At 44.0% G+C, this 20,329-nt stretch overlaps 1 protein-coding gene across 5 annotated transcripts in view; it reads left to right on the top strand.

The window, feature by feature from the left end:
* Positions 1-16,510, top strand: part of DYNC1I1 (dynein cytoplasmic 1 intermediate chain 1) — a 198,666-nt gene extending 182,156 nt beyond the window's left edge. For all 5 annotated transcript variants that reach the window (XM_061996369.1, XM_061996367.1, XM_061996368.1 and 2 more), the window contains one exon: positions 15,605-16,510. In XM_061996369.1, the coding sequence (XP_061852353.1) occupies positions 15,605-15,715 (111 nt within the window). In that variant the 3' untranslated portion in view covers positions 15,716-16,510. The remainder of the gene's footprint in view (positions 1-15,604) is intronic.
* Positions 16,511-20,329: the final 3,819 nt, after the last annotated feature.

Genomic DNA, 20,329 nt, shown 5'->3' with positions numbered 1-20,329 from the left:
GATTCATCACAGTTTTATGGAACTGTTCTAGAGAACAGTAAAGTTTACTGCTGCAATAAACCCATGTGGTGTAAAGAGAAAACATCATATGGTCTAAGTGCAAATGTAAGTGACAAGGCCTAACCTCGCATCGTTTGTGAAGGCAAGGAGTGTCAGATCAGGGATGTTTCATTTGTGTAAGAATTTAAGATTTGGGCCTTTTTGATAAGTTATCTGGTCATAGTCTTTATGACACAAGAAATGGCAGAAGTGTGAAGAACATGGCAGGGTCCATGACCAGGTTGTTACAAAGAACAGTGACATTTTCAGTTAGGCTATATAATGTTATCTCCTTGGAATATGTACTTTTAGTTGTTTGATTTCAGCATCGTGTCTGAAAATAACTGAACACATTTATTTTCACAGCGAGGGGTCTATTTTCTCCTCAGTGCGTGCGCTTTATGCCCATTAGCATTAATGGGAGTTATACACACACTTCCAGGGGAGAGGAAACTTAAATAGTCCATATAGATGTACTCTTGTGGATCAGTAACCACTGATTTAAAGAATGTGAATTATGAAATGAAATAAAAACCCAAACACACAAAAATCTCATTGTTTCAGTGTGATAGGACCTTAAACCTGTATAACTTAACCAGGGAATATAACCAGTCATTGTAAATACTCTTTACTGTCCGCGACAAATAAATATTCAAACCTTTGCATGTTTAGTAGTGGAAATATTATTACAGTGATAGTACATATAAATATTTTATTTATTTTAAGTATTTTAGCTTCTGTGGTCTTACAGCTTATTTACTGGGCAGCAAGTTTGTTGTGTGGTAAAAGTTGTTTTAACAGAACATGGGCCACTGACTATAGATTTATTCACATGTCCAGATGATTGATAGTTAGATCTAACTGCCTGTCTCTGTTGTAGACATATTTTCTAGAGAGCTTGCCCCCATTGTGTATGCTTCAGTGATGTTACACAGTTGCCGCTGTCATAAATATTCTCCAGCAACTGTGTTTGTTGCTTACCTGGCTTATTGACAATGCTCTTTGCACCCTTAGTTGTGAAAGAAGCAGCTTCGCATCCACCTTCCATCATTTTTCTTTTTCTTTTCCAGGTCATAGCCTGCTTGCACTGTGAATAAGTAGATAGAAACTGTAGATGAATTATTTATTCTTTGATTGTAACAGATATGAATTTGTAGCATAGGATTGGAGAGTTTGAACCTGTAATCACAAGGGGTATTACTGTACATTATTTTGTTAATCTAGTTACAGGAGAAACTATTGCATCTGTTTGGTGTTCTTTCAGACAGTTCTGATCACGCTTTTAAGGGATGACCAGTATGACAGGTGGAACTGAAGAAAAGTAAGAAAAGGACTTTCTCTAGACCATCCAGGAAAGGTGGCTCTGCCAAAGAAAACAGTCACCTGGGATTCTTTAAACAGTTACTACCTCTGATCTCGTTTCCTTGCGGTGAAGTCAGAACAATATTGATGTTTATGTGACTTTGTTAGGCTTCAGAGTTAATGTCTCCTTAAGCCCTTTCACAGCTGCTGCATTACGTTGATTGTGGACTTCCCCATTTCTTCCCATATCTCATTTTCAAATTCAAGTGAGGGAGGAGTTCGCAACTGCCTGAAATCTCTGGATGGATTTGTACAGTAAGGAATATCCCCTGGTATCTATAAAATAACGTCCTTTGATTTTAGCAGCCTTTAACAGCTGCTCTGAGATTCTTGGGGTTCTAGACAGAGATAAATGTGTATCTGAGACCAACTCATGTTTCAGTGTGGATATTGGGTCACTTGTTTTTCTGGGTAGAGTGAGGAAGGCTTGATACTTTGTACTCCTGTCTTAAGATCCTTCTATCACTATATATATCATCTGGAAAACATATCCAGTATCTCTTTCACACAGCTAAAAACCGCTGTAGCCCAGAGAGAGAAATAGGGAACTAGGTTTTGTGTCATGTAGTTATCCATGTAGATTTTCCAGTAGGTTTGCTTTTGCCATCGTACAGCTCCTGTAGAGCATATATTGAGTTAGGGAATGTTTATGCCACAAGAGCAGAGTTTAGACTTGCCGTAAAATATTTCATTTCAAATCTGTGTTGAGTTACAAGTATTCTTGGAACACAGATAAATGGCTTGTGCATATATCGTAAAGGCAGATTTGAGCAGTAATAATGGGTTGTGCTTACAAGCAAGTTTTATTCAAAAGCATTCAAAGATCAAGTAAGATACAGTAGTTACAACAACAAGCACAATCCAGGCATAAAGGATAATTAAATGGATTGTGAGGCAGTGCCTGATATTTTTGTTGGGGAGGTTGGAATGCTGGCCCTGAACTTTTAAAAGCACACTCTCTAAAGAGATGTTGGAAAATATAAAGAGTTAACGTTTTGATTTGCTTCCTCTCCACCCCCTAGTTTTATAATGTTCAGTCTTTAGAGACTTTTGTATCTGGAAGCTCTTAGAGATGACCAAAAAAAACCCAAAAAAAGAAAGAAAGAGAATGACAGCATAGTAGGAACTCCAGCATTTTGCTTGAAAAATATCTGAAATACTGAACAGAACAAGCATTTCGTCCCTCATCATTTGAATTTAGACTGATACAGCCAGTATTCTCAAAGGAATTCTTTAAGTGTGTTAAATAAGAACTCCCTTATGAAAAAAATGCACTAGTTTGAAATCAGTCAATTTAATTACTGTGTTTTATGAAGCCCATTACCCGTTGCTGATTACTAGGGTGATAAAATCTTTCAGCTTTGGTAGCCTCCATAGGGGGCAAGCCGATCTAAGTAGAGCAAAGTCCAGTCATTATCACCCTAAATACTTGTGTTTCTCATTATAATATTCATTACTTCAGGTTACTGTGAATGCTTTGAGGTCTTAATGTAAGTGCTAGTTCATTCTCCTGTAGAAAAAGGATGCTATTACCTTTATAAGTTAAAACAGAGCATTTCTATACTTGTATAGTTTAAAAGGAGACTCAGCTGCATCCAGACATAGCAATGCATCCACTCATGCCCGTGAGTACCCCTGTTCGCTCCTGTTTGTGGCTGTGTGCTTCTTGTGCTACTCTGATGAGAGCTGGAAAAGGGTGGGAGTTACCTTGTTCCTTCAGCCTGGTTTGGTACTTGAAACAAGCAGGAATGGAGGCTTGTGTTCCTAATAACAGTCTTTACTAGGGCAGTGGTTTTCGAGAGGGAGAACTGAGCCATGATGTAACTAATCTGGCATACCTGAGGCCAGCTGAGGGCCGGAGCTGTTTTATCTGCAGCGCCAGTCTAGAACCTCGAACTTCCCCTTCCCTGCCACTTCTTGCATATCCTGTGGCATCACAGTCTCTCCGCCCTTTTCAGTCACCTTGTAAGTGGCCTTCTGGCTTACAAAGCTGCTTCACAAACCCCACGTTCAGGAGAAGATGACCTCAAAATCAGTTCCCCTCTTGTTTAAAAAAGTGTTTTTTAAAAGAATGCTTGAAAAGTACTGGGGAGAGAGAAGGGTCTGGGCTACTGGGAGAGGAGAGTAGCCTGTAGAAAGGCTGAAGAACTTGGTGTGAGGAGCCAGGGAGGTCTGAGCCTGATGGCAATATAGCTGATTCATGCAATAGGAGTGCTTGGGGCTGGAGAGGCAGAACTAGTAACACTGAGAACACACCTGGCTACGAAATGGCTGTGTATTTGAGTAAAAAATTAGAAGACTATTTTTAACAGTCAGAAGACTGAAGCTCAGGAGCAGGTAGGGACAGTGGGACAAACAGCCTCTTGAAGTGGAGCCTGTCAGCAGCAGTTTGTGATGCGCTTGTGCATGACAGAGCAGTGGGTCACGCCTGGCATACACGGCCACTGTCCTGCCCAGGCCCTGATGTGTGTATGTGGCCAAGAGGCCACAACAGAGTTGCTTCTCTTCTGAGACATACATATAAACCACCAGGAAATTCCACTTTCATTTAACTACTGGGGTATTACTTGCACAAACTAAAGCAGGAAGTACCAGGTTTTTAACGAAGATAGTCTTTCTCTCATTTGTTGGTTAGACACTGGAATTAAATGGGCATTAGTGAGAACAGACAGAAAGAGGAGGTGAGAGATTAAATAATCATCCTAAAAATTTAGTTGATTAACTTAGTTGATTGTTTACCTTCCAGTTGCTTATGATGAACTGTTAGCACCCTGGAGAATTTCATGAGATAAAAAGACACGAGTTTCCAGTGTGATACAAATATGTTTTATAAGAATTCTTTAACTCATTCCCCATCATAGGAAATAAAAGCTTAAGAAAACCAGTCAAGCAACCAACAAAAATCTGGCTCTGGTCCTTTTTATTCACTTTCATATTTGCACACTACTTTGAAAGCTGATGTATGTTTCCTTTCCCCTTGCAAAGGCCCAGATCCTCCCCCTGCAGAGAGGATCAGAGAGAACAAGGCACATATGACAGGAGTTAATCATGTAGCTTAATGCACTATTAGAAGGCACTCCGATAATGAAGTGATGAGAGAAGCTGTAAGAGATCATTCCAATTCTGCACCGTAAAGCCGGTGGGGGAGAAGAGAGAGCTGTATGTCATAGTCTTCCCATTGGTATTTTCCTCCTGAGCTGGGAAATGCCGTAAAGGACAAGAGAAAAGCAGGCTCCAGATAAGACATACCAGTCTGTCCGCTGTATGTTTAAGTGCGTCGGCACTACTCGTGGCTTCACTACTACCTTGTCGGTTGCTGCTTGTCCTGGAAGCCTTTCAGGAGGCTTAGTGGAAGAGATAATGTGGGTACAGGCTTTCTGTGGCAGTTGTAGGTGAGGTGGTGGAAGCCGATGAAGTGCTTTGGCTGTTCTGCCTGACCCTGACCCTGCAGGGGGGACAGGGTGGAAACCAGTGCATGTGGCACAGAGAAAGTACTTTACATACCTAGTTAGTCTGTTGGGTGGTATTTTCTCTGGTAGTTTTTACTCCCTTTCCTGTGTAAAAAGAAGCGTTACTGAAAAATGTTCATGGCTTTCAGTACAGAGAGCATGGAAGGGGAAAAGTACCAAATGCAAAATGTAGTTTAAGCTCAGTTAGTGTGCGGCAATTTGCAAGTTTTGTTGAAATTCATGTGTTATCATTGTGGTGTTGAAACACTTCTGAAACCAGAGCTGCTTTGTATAATTAATTCCCTTCATGATGCTTCTGTGGTTTCAACTTGTCACATCCAGTAGCAGTTTTCATGTTGAGAATCCTTAACATTTTCAATCGTTTTTTAGGGTTCGTAAAATGGTCAATATTTTGAACATGAAAAAATACTTAATTTGTGGCTTGGAAAGTAGCAGTTAAACCAAAAATAGCAATTGAGGATAACTCCGGGCCTCAATACATCGTTTTCAGTGACTAAAATCCCATATTCAGTGTTTAAGTATGAGATGTATCCTCCAGTGCCTGAAGTGACGGAAAAGTCTATGTCTGAAAAAAAAACCAAAAACCAAACGAAAAACAAAACTCTCTCCCATTTCATAGCTGAGCTTTTGCAGACAATGGAGTGTGTGCAAAATGTCAAGGAAAGCAGCAACTCTCCTGCAAACCAAAATCTTTGAGCAGTTCATAAGCTCCTTTTGGTGAGAGTCTGTTTGCCAACTGAAAGCCAGAAGGCTGTGGCAGAAGTCCTTCACAGTTCCTGTTCTGCCAGATTTCCTGGCATGAATCATGGCGTGGACAAGGCTGACTTGGTTTGGAAAGGAACTGAGATGAGCTGAAGACACCATGATTAATTTCTTCCCTTAGGCAATAGTCCTTCACTCAGCTGAACTTCCAAGGAGGTACTTTTGCCAGCTCAGCTACCCCACAGGCTGAAGTTCTAGTGTTTCAAATAAAAATGATGAGTCTATTCATCCCTTTGATATCGTTGTCAAGGGGAAAAAAAAAGTAGCAATTGGAAAGAAAAATAGGTTGAAAGCTTCTTACCTTCTAGATTTGGTCCATTTTGTATGTTTAGGCTTTCTAGTGTAATTATGAGAACTGGTAACATCATTTAGTAGAGGGGGAATTCTCCTGATCCCTTAGCTCTAAGCATTAAATGTCCCAACACTGTGCAAAAAATTACAGGAGTTTTCAATGGCTTTGAGAAAAGGCAATTGAAGCAGGACTGAGATTCCCATGGGAGAAGAGTAACAATCAGTCTGCCTCACTGTTTTTCTTAATTGGCCTGTAAATTGCTGGCAGTACAGAAGTGGTGGAAAGGTAGGAGCTGCAAGAACTTTGCTGCTTTGGGCACTACCTCTCTTGAAGCAAAATTGTTGGCTCTTCTGAAGTCTGACAGATGTTCTTCCTGCTCCTGTGGCTGATTAATTACATCTCTTTTGTTTCCAAGGACTTACATAGTCTCTGCCAATGAAAGAGGAGATCCCTTGAGGAGATCCAGAGGAGAGGATCCCCACAGCATGACTAGTGGAAGCACTCTGGTCTGCGTAAGAACAGGCTATAAGCTTATAACTCAGTGTTTGTGTTTTCAAAGTATGAGGTGATGTAAGGAAACAAAAGTAGCCTAAAGTTCAGCTTTCAGTCATCTCTTTCAACATGTCTGATGATTACTGAACATTTTATCCTCTGTAGTTGATATCAAGTGCGGCACTTTGATGCATTGAGGGAAGCATAATCTGTTTGGTAGCCTGGTGTCATGGTTTAGCAAGGAGCAGCTTCTGCTTGCTAACAGGGGGAGCAGGTTGCAGTGAAGACCCGGTAAAGAGGTTTTGGACTCTCCCCCGGCTCCTGGGTTCACACCCACCTCTGGCCCATCACTATTTAGGGACAGGAATTTGAAGTGCTGGCAGGAGGTGTAAGAGTGATACAAGATGGAGGCGACCACATGGACCCCACAGTCAGAGAAGGAAGAAGGAAGGAGGAGCACTAGACCAGAGACCCCTCTGCAAGCCATAGCGAGAATGCAGCTGTACCCTTGCAACCCCTGCAGGGCCATGGCAGGACTGAGAGCCACCAGCAGCTCCGTGTGAGTGAACCTGGACAGGCAAGAGACTGTGTGGGGAGGCGGCCATGGCCCAGGCCGTGCTGGAGAGCCTGCACGCCGCAGAGCAGCCCCACACGACAGGCAGAGAGGAGCTGCAGCCTTTGGGATAAATGCACGTTGGAGCAGCCCGTGCAGGGCTGCCGTGTGTGTGAGGTACCCCACGGACTTGTAGGGAGGACTGGTGCGGAGCCCAGCTGCCCTGAGGAGGGACAAATGGCAGAAGCCATCAGGAATAGACTGACTGAAACCCCCACTCCCTGCCCCCCTGAGCCGTTCAGCGGGGGGAAGGAGGTAAAAACACAGGGATCAGAGCTCTGAGGCCAGGAAGAGGGGAGGAGTGGGGAGAAGGTGGTCTTAAAGGGCTGGTCAGAGTCTTCGTTGTTGTACCACTCTGTGTTGTTTTATGTTGGTTATGTTTTGGGGTTTTAAGGTTATGTTTTAGTTGATGTTGCATTAAATTATTTTCTGTTTTCTTCCCCAAGCCCAGTAGCCTGGTTTGTTTCCTACTGGACCTTAAGCAGCAATTAAGCTCTCCCTGCCCTTTGGCAGTCCTCGGGTCTTTGGTACATGAGGCTAATCGTGGTCTTTTGTTCCCTGATGGGCCTAAACCAGGACACTTGGACATCATTCTTTTTGGTTAACTCTGGAGGGCCAACTCTGTGATGTAGATCGAACTGTAGTATTGTCCAGAATTAAAGATACCTTCCACTTCCTTGTTTTCTTTTCCATATGCCCTAACAAGTTTTAATCCTTCAGGCTGAAATTTTCTGTAATTGGTGTTTGCTTCCAGTACAGTTTTTTCTTACCTTTTCTTTTTTTCTTTTGTCAAGATTAAAGACAGAATCATAATTCAAAATTAATGACATGCTCAAACTGAGGGAGTTAGCCTTAACGCTGCCGTTTCCTATCTTTGAAGTGTTACAGTCTGCAGTCTTAATGTTCTGTTAACATGCATTTGTATGTCATGTATGTAAAATTTATGGGCTGCATTTTAGTCTGTTCTCTTGTCAGACTGGCATTGAGATGGCTGCTGCAGAAAAACGGACTAAGTTTAGAAAAGAATTAATGTGCATTCCAATGCTTGAGTTCCTATGTAGGACCTTTATACAGCCTATCTTTGCATGTTACATATAAATTATTAAAATAACACCATTGTTTGCTTGGTATTCAAAACATAAATTACCGTCAACTGTGTAACAATTCAGCAGCTACTGTTCTTAGAAGAAAAAGTCAGTTTGCTGAGAATGGATTCAGTTTCTGTTTGAGATTAAGGGAGGGTTTTTTGTCATATAAGCTAATATTTTGTCTTCTTTTTATTATGGCAGCACTAGTTAAATCAGACCCTGCTGGTGAAATGCAAAGAAATAAATCACAACAGACATTAATCTAGATGAGGGCTAAGTAATTAACTTCATAGAAGGGTGGTGTACACTGTGTCTGTGACACTAGACTGACTGCTGTGCATAGAATAAATGCAGGATTTAGGCTGCCTATGGTATTCCACCCCTTCAATTAAGTAAACAAATATATATAGAGCTACTCTGGAGTGTATCCTTTGTGGTCTCAACACTGTATCTTATTAAAATCATCTGCCTGCAGTATGTGGAGTTTGAGTTCCTGCCAGTGGTTTCATCCATTGTTAACAGTGATGCTTGGCTCTCCCAGGAGTTAAATACAGTGGTACAACAGTTATGTGAAAAGGGTGCACTTGGTTACTTTGGTGGCCATTTCTTTGCATATTACCTCCCACTTTATTTCCCTCCATGTGTGTGGCATAGGGTGTTGCCTGGAAAAATATAGGCTTTTTCAGGAAAAAAAAATCCATATAGGTTGAGAAAAATATCAAAGACAGTCTGTAATTGATTCTGGGGGGCAAGACCAGGGCCAGAATAGATGCATGCCTGCCTGCTCTCTGCATGCATAGCAAGATATTTCACATTTACAGCTACGTATCTGTTTCACCTCAGTAATAGTGATAAAACATCTGTTGAATTCCAGCAGATATGCTCAGCTGTGGAACTGTAATTCTTGGGTTTCATTTGTAAGTGTCTACGATCTTCATTCTGCGAGTGCTCATTTTTACCCAGAAAACGAGACCAATTGTCTGTTCTACTTTTCAGAAAACATCCAGCTGAAGTATTTATATTTTATCATCATTAAAAATATTTTCACCTACAATACCATAACTGCATTCAGATGTTAATCCCCTGCACGGAATATTTGATTTCTTTTCAATACAGCACTGCATTTTCGAGGGATGATGGGGACAATATAGGTTGACAAGAATTCTGCTTGGAGACAATAGCTAAAATGATATTTGCCTGAAGCTACGTTTATTTGACAACGCTATTAAATTGAAAGAATATCAAAATGGTGATAAACCACATACAGAAATAACAGTGTGAAGCCTGAGATTTTAGTCATTATAGTTAGTTCACCAGAGTTGCTGTTTCCCACAAACTCACATTAATCTGAAAATTTTCTAAGGTTTAATTATTAGTCTCTGCAAAGAGTGGTTAACTTGCCCTTCTCAAAAGTTATAATAGCAACAGACTGTTTTAGAGATGAGGTGAGCATTAATTTTCATGTAGCTTTCGTTTTCCTTGTTGGATATGAGACTCTGTTTTGCAAATACAGCCGTGGTGAAGCAGAGAGAAGTAAACAGGATTGTTTAAAATAAGATCAGCCCTTGTCTCCAAACAGCAACAAAGCTAAATGCAACTAATAAAAGATGCATGTTAATCAGAAAGTTTCTGATCTCCAGGAACATGGTGGCTAGCTACAGAATCCCATCAGCTTAGATCAGAGCAAGGTTCTCTAGATACAAAAATAGGAAAGCATTGCACTTCTAGGAAACATCTTTGACTGGGGAGCTGCTGTCACCCTTGGTGCATGCCTTGGACCACCGTGCAGGCTGGTCTGCGGAGGGCTGATTTGGAACAGCGTGTGGCCATAGGGCTGTGCCGGCTGCTGCACACCACAGGCTCAGGCAGGTCCTTCCCAGCTGCAGTGTAATGCCTCACTGCCAGATTCTCCTTTTATACCTGTGCCACCGGGACCTGTGTGTTTCGAGCCATTATAGACTCTTCTGGTTGGAAAAATGTGCCCCTTCAGAGCAGCCCCTCAGGCAAGGACAACGCAGAGGAGTTCTTCCCACGGCTGTTTTTGCCATAGGGGAAATGAAGGCAAAAGTACGTGGAAATTTATTTTAAAAAAGGCGATTGTTACCCTGGTGATGGGACTTTCCGTAGCCTGGCGCTGTGGGCTGTGAGGCAGCATCTCAGGGACAGGCAGAGTGACCCGTGAGGTGCCATCATTCAAAGGACACACAGCAGGTTAAACACAGGCGGCTCTGCTCCCTCCAAGCTCACAGGACATAGGTTCCTCCAGAGTGGAGGCAGCTGAGGCTGCAATGGCATTTTAGCTCCTCCCTGGGAGAGCCCCCAGCTCTCGGAGGAGAGCTCTGGATGAGGGTGTGGAGGGGGGAAGGCAGGAAGAGTTTGTCCACTCTCATCCCAAAGATTTACAGGCTCCAGGGAAGGCATAAAGTGAAATATCCTCAATGAATAATTCATTTGCTCAAAAGTGGTTTTTCAGGGAAACTGAAGCTATACAGAGGTTTGGACAAATTGAGCTGAAACACTCAGCCATAAAAAAGATGGATAGGAAGGGAATACACAAAAATCTTGAAATATGTTGTAATATTCAACCTTTTGGATAGATTCCTTTGTAAAGGCACATGCAAAGCTTGCCTTCTCCCCCATCCACCTTCTGAAAATCACCCCTTTTTCTTTTTTTAATAGGCCTAACTTAAAAGAGCAAATGTTACTATAAAGTGTTAAATGATCTGAAAATGAAAATAAATTTATGCTGATTTATGTCTTGAGGCGCTGTTTTTTGCTACTTTTCTGCTTGCCTGTGAAACCCAGCACTGTCTGACACAAATGGCAGCAAAAGGAGTTGTCTGGTCAGAGCATCTCCTTTTGCTGAGTTCCGTTTTACACTTTTAAAAGTAGTAGTGTGCACTGAGGCTACTAATAGCAGTTTCTAGGAAAGCATGGGAAAGACAGTTTGTGTTTGTGAGATCTCTGGGGTCTGGATTGGAAGCTCTGCACACAGGGGCAATTTCTGCCTTGGTGAGGAGATGGAGGAGGTTGTTCCTGGTGAAAACTCACATTCAAGCTGCTGCCTGTGACTTGCTGGCCCGGCAAGCTGTGGCAGGGAGAAGTTTCTCCTACTCTCATACCAGATACACATAAACCATTTCCCTAGTCATTACTGGCACTGAGGGAGGCACGTGTGTTTGTGCTTCAGGGCTGGAAAGTTAACAAGCAAGTGAAGTGCTTGGCTTGAAGTGAAGTGATCACCCAGGAAACACAGAGAAGCTTCAGAAGGCTCAAAAACCCAAGGATTCTTGGGGTGGCACCATGAGATGTCATTTTGTCACATGTAAATGGGCAGAAATCACATAGAATTAAGACGCATTGGCAAAGTAAAGCCAGGTGCTTGCCAGGAAGACCCTGGCAGTCATTTTCCTTGGGTCTGGTCATTTCATCCTTTATCTGTAGTGGAGCAGAAGCACAAGTTGGACCAATGTTACCTTTAAACTTAACAGGTCTTATTGCTTCAAGGTCTGCTGTAACCCCGCGAATCTGACAAACTGAGGGGACCTACTGTGGTTGATCTCTGTGGTCCAGCTAGACAAATCCCTCTTTCCCAAATCTAGATGTTGTTTAGGTCCTCTCCAGTCTTGAAAGCACAGCCCAACTCATTATCACCCAAAAAAAGAAGAGGATTAAAATGATGCCAGAGACAAGGAGCTTCTAGCTGGCCAGGAACTAGGCACCTCTAGCAGACAGGAAGAAGAAGAAGAGGACAGAGAGATCGCAGATGTTTAAGACATTTGAGACCATCAAGTCCAACCACTAAACTCAAACTGCCAAATCAACCACTACACCATGTCCCTCAGCACCTCGTCTAAATGTCTTTTCAATATCTCCATGGATGGTGACTCCACCACCTCCCTGGGGCAGCCTGTTCCAGTGTTTAACAACCCTCTCAGTGAAATAGTTCTTCCTAATCTCCAATCTAAACCTCCCCTGATGCAACTTGAGGCCATTTCCTCGTGTCCTATCATTCATCACTGGGGAGAAGAGATCAACCCCCACTTCACTACAGCCCTCTTTCAGGTATTTGTAGAGTGACCATGTCTCCTCTCAGCCTCCTCTTCTCCAGGCTGAACACCCCCAGCTCCCTCAGCTGCTGCTCCTAAGACTTGTTCTCCAGACTCTTCACCAGCTTCGTTGCCCATCTCTGGACGTGCTCCAGGACCTCAGTGTCCTTGCAGTGAGGAGCCTGGAGACGGTGGAAAAAGATTAATTCTGAGAGTTTGCATCACATAAATCAATTTTTTAATAGTATCAAGAAAAACAGATTGTGAACTAGCTTAAGTGATAAAATCTTAAATGTGTCTTAGCATTTAGTACACATTATATGTCTCTGTTATTTGTTACGCATTACTGATCACACAGGAATAACTGACAGATACTCTCCGATATTGAGTGCTTTGGGAGGAATGTTTTCTGAAGGTGAATTGGGGAAGAGGATCTAAAAAGTTGATAGTGCTACAAAGAAAACTTCTTTTTTTTTTTTTTTGAGGAATGATTGACCCCAGTTGTCCCAAGCTAAATATCTTCACCCAATTAAAAATGGGTCACCATCATAGTATCTTGAGAAGATGTAAATCCTCACTTCTGTGACCAGCTGAGCAGATATAACTTCACAAGCAGAAGCAGGTTTGTTTGAATGCATGAACTCGGGAGTCACTCTTTCAGGTTGGTAGGTTTGCAGCCTGAACTTTTTGGCTTTTGGCATTTTGAAAGCCAGACAGAAGATAAAAGTACTCTTCTTTCAACAGCTTAACAGACAAAGTTTGGCTGAAGTCATCACCCTGCTTTCATATTACCGGTTTTCCTCATTGGAATCTGATGCAACCTAAGCTGGTATTTAAGTTAAAGCAGTGTGAGTAATTCAGTCAATTAATTAGGTGCGGGTAGCTCTTACTTTCTATCATGAAGGCATCAAAGGAGAACACTTAACAGCATTTATCTTCTTGCTTTGCTCCATACCTCCGTATCAGTTCATTCAAATAACCTTCTGACCTAAATGTTAATGTGAGTTATTATATTGTTATGCTTTGGTGAACATTTCCACCCACCCTGTGTGGGCATCATGACTGCTGGGACTCAACACGTGCTGCTTTGTAGTAGCTGAAAGCAGACAGAAGGCCAAAACACCAACTGAGCAAGGGACATCCAGATAGTCCTAAATGTCTGCCCTTCCTCTCTCTATCACGTACCCCCTCATTTCCTCCACCTCTGCTCTGGTATTTACAGAAAAAAAAACTTGTGCAGAGAAGCTGAAAGGGATATTCCAGTGACAGACCCAGGCCCCCAGCACTTGTGGGTGTCAGTGCATCTGGCAGAAGGCCCTTGAATGGAAAATGACTGGAAGTGGAGCATTAATTCAGACAAGAATATGAATTGGAGTTTGTGGATGCTTTTGTGTTCCTTCATGGTCTTTTGCTGTGGAACTACTGCAGTTGGGTATTAGGGCCTTCACAGAAGGGGTGGGGGTGGTAAAAGTTCAGATTTTTTTTCCTTTGATTTTTTTTATTGCCAAGGTTTTCCTCTGCATCCCCAAGGAATTCATATTAGAGAGATTTATTCTACTAACAGTCTATTAGCAGGATTGGCCCCTTGTTGAAAGCACAATGCAGAGCATGAGATTAAATAAGGTAAACCAAGACAGTTCTAAATAATTGGATTGTGTGTGGGCACTGAATGTTTTCATCTCAGTGCTGAAATCATTAACTGTTTTGAGAACCAAGTCATTAGAAACAGCCCAGGTCTCGCAAACACTGTCAGCTAATGTTGTGTGTCATGTGTGCACACCTTTGTGGTGACACTCTTCAAGTCTGAGATATCAAGTTGTTTTAATAGGCTGGACTTTGTCTGTAGCCATTCTGTGGAATTAAAGGAAATGAAATTATCTCAATGTCATAAATATATTTATTTTTTTTCTTCTGTTGTCTTTGTCAGCCAGTGAAGACAAGGTAATGCTGTTTAGGGCTTTAAAAGACAAGGAGAAATGAGGCTTTATTAAATTCAGTAAGTCCTTTGCTTAGGATATATAATGACCTTACCACTTCAAATAAGTAAGACTCATTTAATGTTTTCATTCAAGATCTTCATAAATGATAGTGCCATATATATATCTATCTCTACCAAAAGAAATCTTTTGGTACACAAGCAATAGAACAGGGAGATCGCTGTACAAGTGGGTTTGGGTCCAGCTGCGGTAGACATATCTCTGCACTGTTTTGTAACTCTCGGGACAGCAGGTTGTACTGGTGGGTTGCTGTGTGCTGACCTCCTGGTGTTACCTTTCCTTCTGCTGAAGGCTGTTGAAAGAATAGAGCCGTCTCAGACACAGACCACGACAGATGCACATCCGTGCCTGTGAGCGTGGGAGACAGCTGTCTCAGGTGATTTAGTCCTGTAGCTCTGCTCTCTGTTCCTGGGGAGCATAGAAAGATGCAAAAAGTGAGGACAAAGGAAGAGGCAGATAGTGCAGCAACACCTACTGCTGAGGGCTGAGATGGACTTCAGACAGGTTGTTTTTTTTCCGTATGATGTTCGGGACACGATCACTGGGCTGTGAGAGAGCAGGAACAATTCAAGTGGTTCATCTGGAGGCTCGCTGCCGTTTTCTGGAATTTGAGTTAATGAACACAAAGTTTGAGCAAACTGCTTGCCTTCGTTGTTTTGGTTTGTTGGGGTTTTTTTTAATCTCAATTTCAACTTGCATTATCTTCCAGAAATTGCAGTGTTGGATCCAGCTGGAAATGACAGAAGTATTATTTTGCTGTAGCACTGAAGCCTGGGAAGTTTAGCTATTTAGATTACATATCCTTCTGGAAGCCTAATGCTCAAGAGCTCTTCACTAGAAATATCAATGGCATTCCATGGGAATGGGGATGACATAAAAAAATCAGACCAGTATTCATGAATTCCTTAACATAGAGGAGAGTCACTGCAATACACAATAGAGTTAAAGCACGTTAATGAACTTCAGGAAGATAGTTTCAATAGAGGGTTGTGAAAGCTCTGTGGCCTTGTGCACATTGACCCTGGTGGGTCCTGCAAATGACAGCACTTGGGCACAGCCCTCAGACGTGGGCAGGCAGCTGTGGGGAGCAAGGCCTTGCCCTCGCGCAGAAAACCTCAGCTATTTCAACCAAGGGGTAGATTTTGCAACACCACTCTGACAAGAAACTTTGCCGTAAAATCAAGCAGATAAAGCTTTTCTGTCACTGCTGCCGACTGCACAAGCTCCTTCTAGTTCTAGAAGTTTCCTTCTAGGGGTCAGCACTTTGCAGTGTGATGGACCCGTGGCGGCTGGCATAGCCCAAGCCTCGGCCTTCACCTAGCGCAGCCGCAATGGCAGCAGGAACTCTCCCGAGGGCAGAGGAGGTGCCTCGGCCCAGGGCAGAGGGAGCTGCTGACTCTGTCCTAGTGGGCACTCAGGGCCCCTCTCTGTTCCCCACAGCTCGCTGTGCCGCACAATGACGAGTGGACCCGCTTCGCTCGGACGCTAGTGGAGATCCGCGCCAACCGAGCCGACAGCGAGGAGGAAGGGGCGGTGGAGCTGTCAGCATAGAGGAGGAGGAGGAGGAAGGGGAGGAGCAGCGGCACCCACACTGGCCAGGACGGCAGCGTTTCCCCACCGAGTGCGCCGGTGCTCAGTGTAAGTCGGGTCTCACTGTGGCTTTTGATGCCAGTGTACGTGCCAGTATTGCACAAAGCATTCCATGTTAATCACGCTGCTTTACACGAGGCTGACGATATCCAGAGCATTTTCATACTTTATATTTCTGTCTGAAAAGTAAGAAAGAAAAGACAAATCAAACCTTTATGGGTTTAGTTGTTGCCTTTTAACTACTTAGTAGCTGTATTTAATAGCTAGGAACCCCTGGTTAAACTTGTGCTCACATTGCCCTTCTGGCATAGTCCTATTAAATCCATATGAAGCCAGATATGATTGTGTGCAGATGTGGTGTGCTTCACTGTATGGGACCGGGCCAAAGACTTCAGATGTGGTGTTTCACATGGCGACTTACATTATGAATGGATGTACTATACGAAAGTTGCTGCGTCTTATTTATTGCGGTGTGCTGCATGGAACATATTTATTTGAAAGCATTAAAATAAATGATCCTAAAGCATGTGCATAATGAGAGAACTGCATTGTCTGTGTGCTGCTGTAGGGGTTACATTAAAGTCCACGTAACAATTACAGTACATCAGTTGTGCTTAAGATGTAAGATCTATAAAGGTTGACTTCAGTGGATGGAATGAGTTTCCTTTTTGTTTTAAGATGCCTATTATTTCTAGGCATTTGAACTATATTTCAGATACAGTTGGTCACTGATACTTGTCATGCAGGTTAACACTAATGGTCTGACAAAGTGTTGTGGTTCCCCAGTGTGACACTCGTTTTGCCAATAAAGCATATCGAGCCTGTTCTGTCGTAGCGTGGTTAATCCTTCCTGGCCAGCAGTGCTCAGCGTGCTTGTGGCGAGGCACTGTGAAAATGGGGCAACTCTGATGCTCGTGCAGCTGCTCTGTAGACAGAGACCTCTGGCTGTGGGCTCTGGTGATTTAGTCCTGTAGCTCTGCTTGCAGCTGTTAGTGTCTGCTCATGTTTGACATGAGCAGACACTAATCTGTGTCAAGTTCTAGGCTAGATTGATTTTTATTTTTCGCCTCATCCCTATGTGCATGCAGACAGCAGCATGCTGCCATGGGCAATTAAAGGAATAGGAAGGACAAGACCTCCTCAGACTGCTGAGAGAGAGAGGTTGGGATGTGGAGCAAGGGACTGTCTTCCTCTACTGTCTTCCCACTTGGAGTTAACTCCCAGTGAGAGTGCAGGGGTTAGTTTCTTCTTCATGGTGGGACCTGAAGATACATCACAGTGCCTGCGGACATGGGATCTGAAGGTACCTGCCAGTACCTGTGGAAGTGTCCTGCCTGTTGGGCTGTGGCAAGTGGGACCTTCCTCTAAAGACAGAGGTCACACAGCACAGGTACATCTGTCATTGGACTGGAGCCTCCTTCGTTCCTGCTGCTCCCTGGAGACCTTGGGAACTCTCCTCAAGAACAGATGCAGAGACACACAGCAAACTATGTCAGTGAGAAGAGGTGGTAACTCGCCACCCAGAACCCTCTATGGTAAATCTGCATCAAAGTGTGTGTGTGTGGGACAGTATGGGGAGGGAGGGACACCGTGCAGAGGGCATAGTGTGGGGGGATACTGTGTGGGGACAGGCTGTGCTGGAGTCCATAGCAGCATCAAGGGAAAGGGGTTTAATCTGTGTTGTTTCCCCTTCATGATAAGCGTGCTGTGGAAACAGCCAGTTTGCTTCCACTTTTCCCATATTGTCATTCAATGTTGGGGACCTAAGAGGAGAGAGCTGCACGTTGGCTTTCCAAGCTCTCTCTGCTTTATGGCATTAAAGTGGTTCTGAGAGCAGCCTCAGACGACCTTCAGCATTTGCTGCTATGTGCAAATGAATATGAAAAAAATCCCTCTTTTTCTTATTTTTCTCCCCTCCTTTCTTTCTGAGGGGGGTTTAGCAGTACACAGAGGGAACCCGGGAACGATCCAGATTTCCAGAGAACAACATGAAAAGGCCATTAGACACAGCTGAAGAAGATGGAAGAGCACCCAACAAGGAGGCATTTGCTCCCCTTCTGCTGGTTGTGACTGCCATAGGGTGGAGTTTCTGACCAGTCCTTCTTGCTGCCGTTCCATGAACCTCCAACAGTTTTTGTCTGATGATTTTCCTGTTGCTAAACAAATGGTTCCACCTTCCTTACTGGCTTTCCAAAAGAGCCCACAGGACAAGCTCTTCCTCAGAATCTGCCCAGCAGGGAAATAAATACTAAATTACTCCATATTTTCAGCAAGGAGAAAGCATCTTCTCCAGGCTCTTTGCCCTACAAGCATCCAGAGAAGAGAAGGAAGGGCATGAGAATTCGCAGTGCCGGGACACTCCTGTGCCTGCTTCAGGCATGGGACACAGTAGAAAACAGCTGGGTTCTACTTTGGGGCTATTGCAAGTGCGCTTTCTGTCAAGGACACAAACTTGTGTGCCAAGATTGAGCTGGAGATCGCATGGTAGCCAGAAGAATAAGCAAATCCAAGCAGAGAAGAAGCAGGCAAGGGGCACGGGAAGATGGGCAAGGTGGGCTAAGAAGGGAAAGGGTGAATTGATGTTTAGGCTGGAGAAGACTGCAGAGTGGATGAGGACAACTTTTCTGTGCTTGATGAAGAAAAGACCAGAGACTCCCTTCATTTTGGTGCCAAGGACCAAAGCCACACAAGTGCAAGGCAGAGGAATGGCATGGCCAGGGATTTGGGATTTCTTCTGACAGAAGCTATGAAAGAACATGGGGAGACACAGCAGGTGGCATTCGGGGTGGGAGATGACATGTTCAAGAGACCTCACGGTAGCAGAGGAAGAAGGCAATGGGCAGAGCACACTGGAAAGCACGTGCACAGCACTGGCCAACATGGCATTTGGCCAGAGCACACAAAAACTGACTGTGGGGCTGGAACGTCAGGCCCATTGTGTAAATAACAGCACTTGGACCAAGCAGATGTTTGAAAGGTGGAAATGAAACAGGCTCCCTCCCAAGTCTGAGAACACCGTAGACATCTCCATGGAAGAGCTCTCAGAGCAACAGTTTGTTGCTTGAGAGGAGGCTGAGCAGAGTTGCCTCTAGCTTGTTACATAGAGAAAAGTCATGCAGGACAAATGGTGCTGGGTCCCAAGCATTCAGGAGCTCCAGCATTTTCCACAGAGTACTTGCCAAGTGCCCCACAGTGATTCTTCCAAGATGAAGGGTACTTCCTCCTGGGTCACAAAACCAATGCCCCAAGCATTTGCTACTTCTGAAAACAGCAGAGACCCTACCACGTCCTGGAACATCTTGAGCTCTTACTGCAAATAACAGCCTGCATCTCTAGTGCTATGGAAACAACAGAGAGGAGGCTCTTTCACACAAGACATATGGGAAAAGCTCTCAAGAGTTTTTGCGGTTTTAGATACAAAGCAAACACAGCAGAAGACTGGAAAGCCCACACAGAGCAAAACAGCATTCCACGTAGAGTGGGACGGTCCACACTGACCAGCAACAAAGGGGATTCCACCATTGTCAGGGCAACATCAGTCCCAAGGAAGGACTCGGTGCCTAATGGTGCTGCAGGAGCAGCTGCCTGTCCTCACGAGGGTTACAGGACTGCTTCTCCAAAGTTCTGAGCAGAGCCACTTCTGCAGTAGCACACACATCCAGTGCACAGTCTGCACAGCTGGGGCATGAGCCAGCGCAGAGCAGGGCTGGGAGCTCTGTACAATAGAACTAGAGCAGCTGCAACAAATCTTGCCAGCAATGGTACTACCTCCTGCTGTATTTAGGAACAGTAAAAGGAGCAGTTAAAAATGAACCTGCTTCTTAAAATGTCATCTCTGTCTGAAGACCACCAGCCTCCTTACTGGTCCTGGCAGTGAGTGCTGGGAGAGGCTGTGGATGCTGGCAGCCCAAGCTCTGCACTGCCCATCACACTATGCACAGTCACTGCTCCAGCCCATGCTGCCTCTGTCTTACTTGCTGTGTTTGAAGCTCTCTGGAGACACTTAGAATACAAATGTCTTGGGATTTCTATATTTTCCACCATTAAATAACTTCCAAATGACCACCACCTCTGGAAAATGTCTTCCAGCTTATCCAAGAACTTTATGACAAGAACTTCCCCCAAAGGCAGAGCCTGTTTCCCAGGGCCATTCACGCATTGCTGCCCGGCCCTGGGACATGTGCGCACCGAGGAGAGCGGAGAGGCACAGTGGGAAAGTGGCACCCACGCATTACGGAGTGCTGGCAGCGCTGTGCCCGAGCAGCACAGCCCCTCCCACAGAGGATGCATAGCAGTTTGACAGGGTTTGTGTTTTTAGCAGGTTAGGCAAAACCTGCCCAAGTTATTTTTGAAGCCCATGGTATGTTTGCTCACACAAGAGTCCCTGCAAACTGTCAATACTGTGTCAGCTTAAATCCAACCCATTCTAGGGATCAGGCAGAAAAGCATCCCTCAACTTCTGCCGGACTGAGAAACACAAATGTGGAGTGACTGCTCCAGGGACATCCCCATCCCAACGGGTAACATCACCAACATTTGATTACTTCTTTTTTTTCTCCAAGTTTTGTCGTGTGT

Source organism: Colius striatus, chromosome 5, assembly GCF_028858725.1.
Source record: "Colius striatus isolate bColStr4 chromosome 5, bColStr4.1.hap1, whole genome shotgun sequence".
Lineage (NCBI taxonomy): Eukaryota > Metazoa > Chordata > Aves > Coliiformes > Coliidae > Colius > Colius striatus.
The sequence above is the reverse complement of the archived record's forward strand: the minus strand, read 5'-3'. Positions and strand labels throughout refer to the sequence as shown.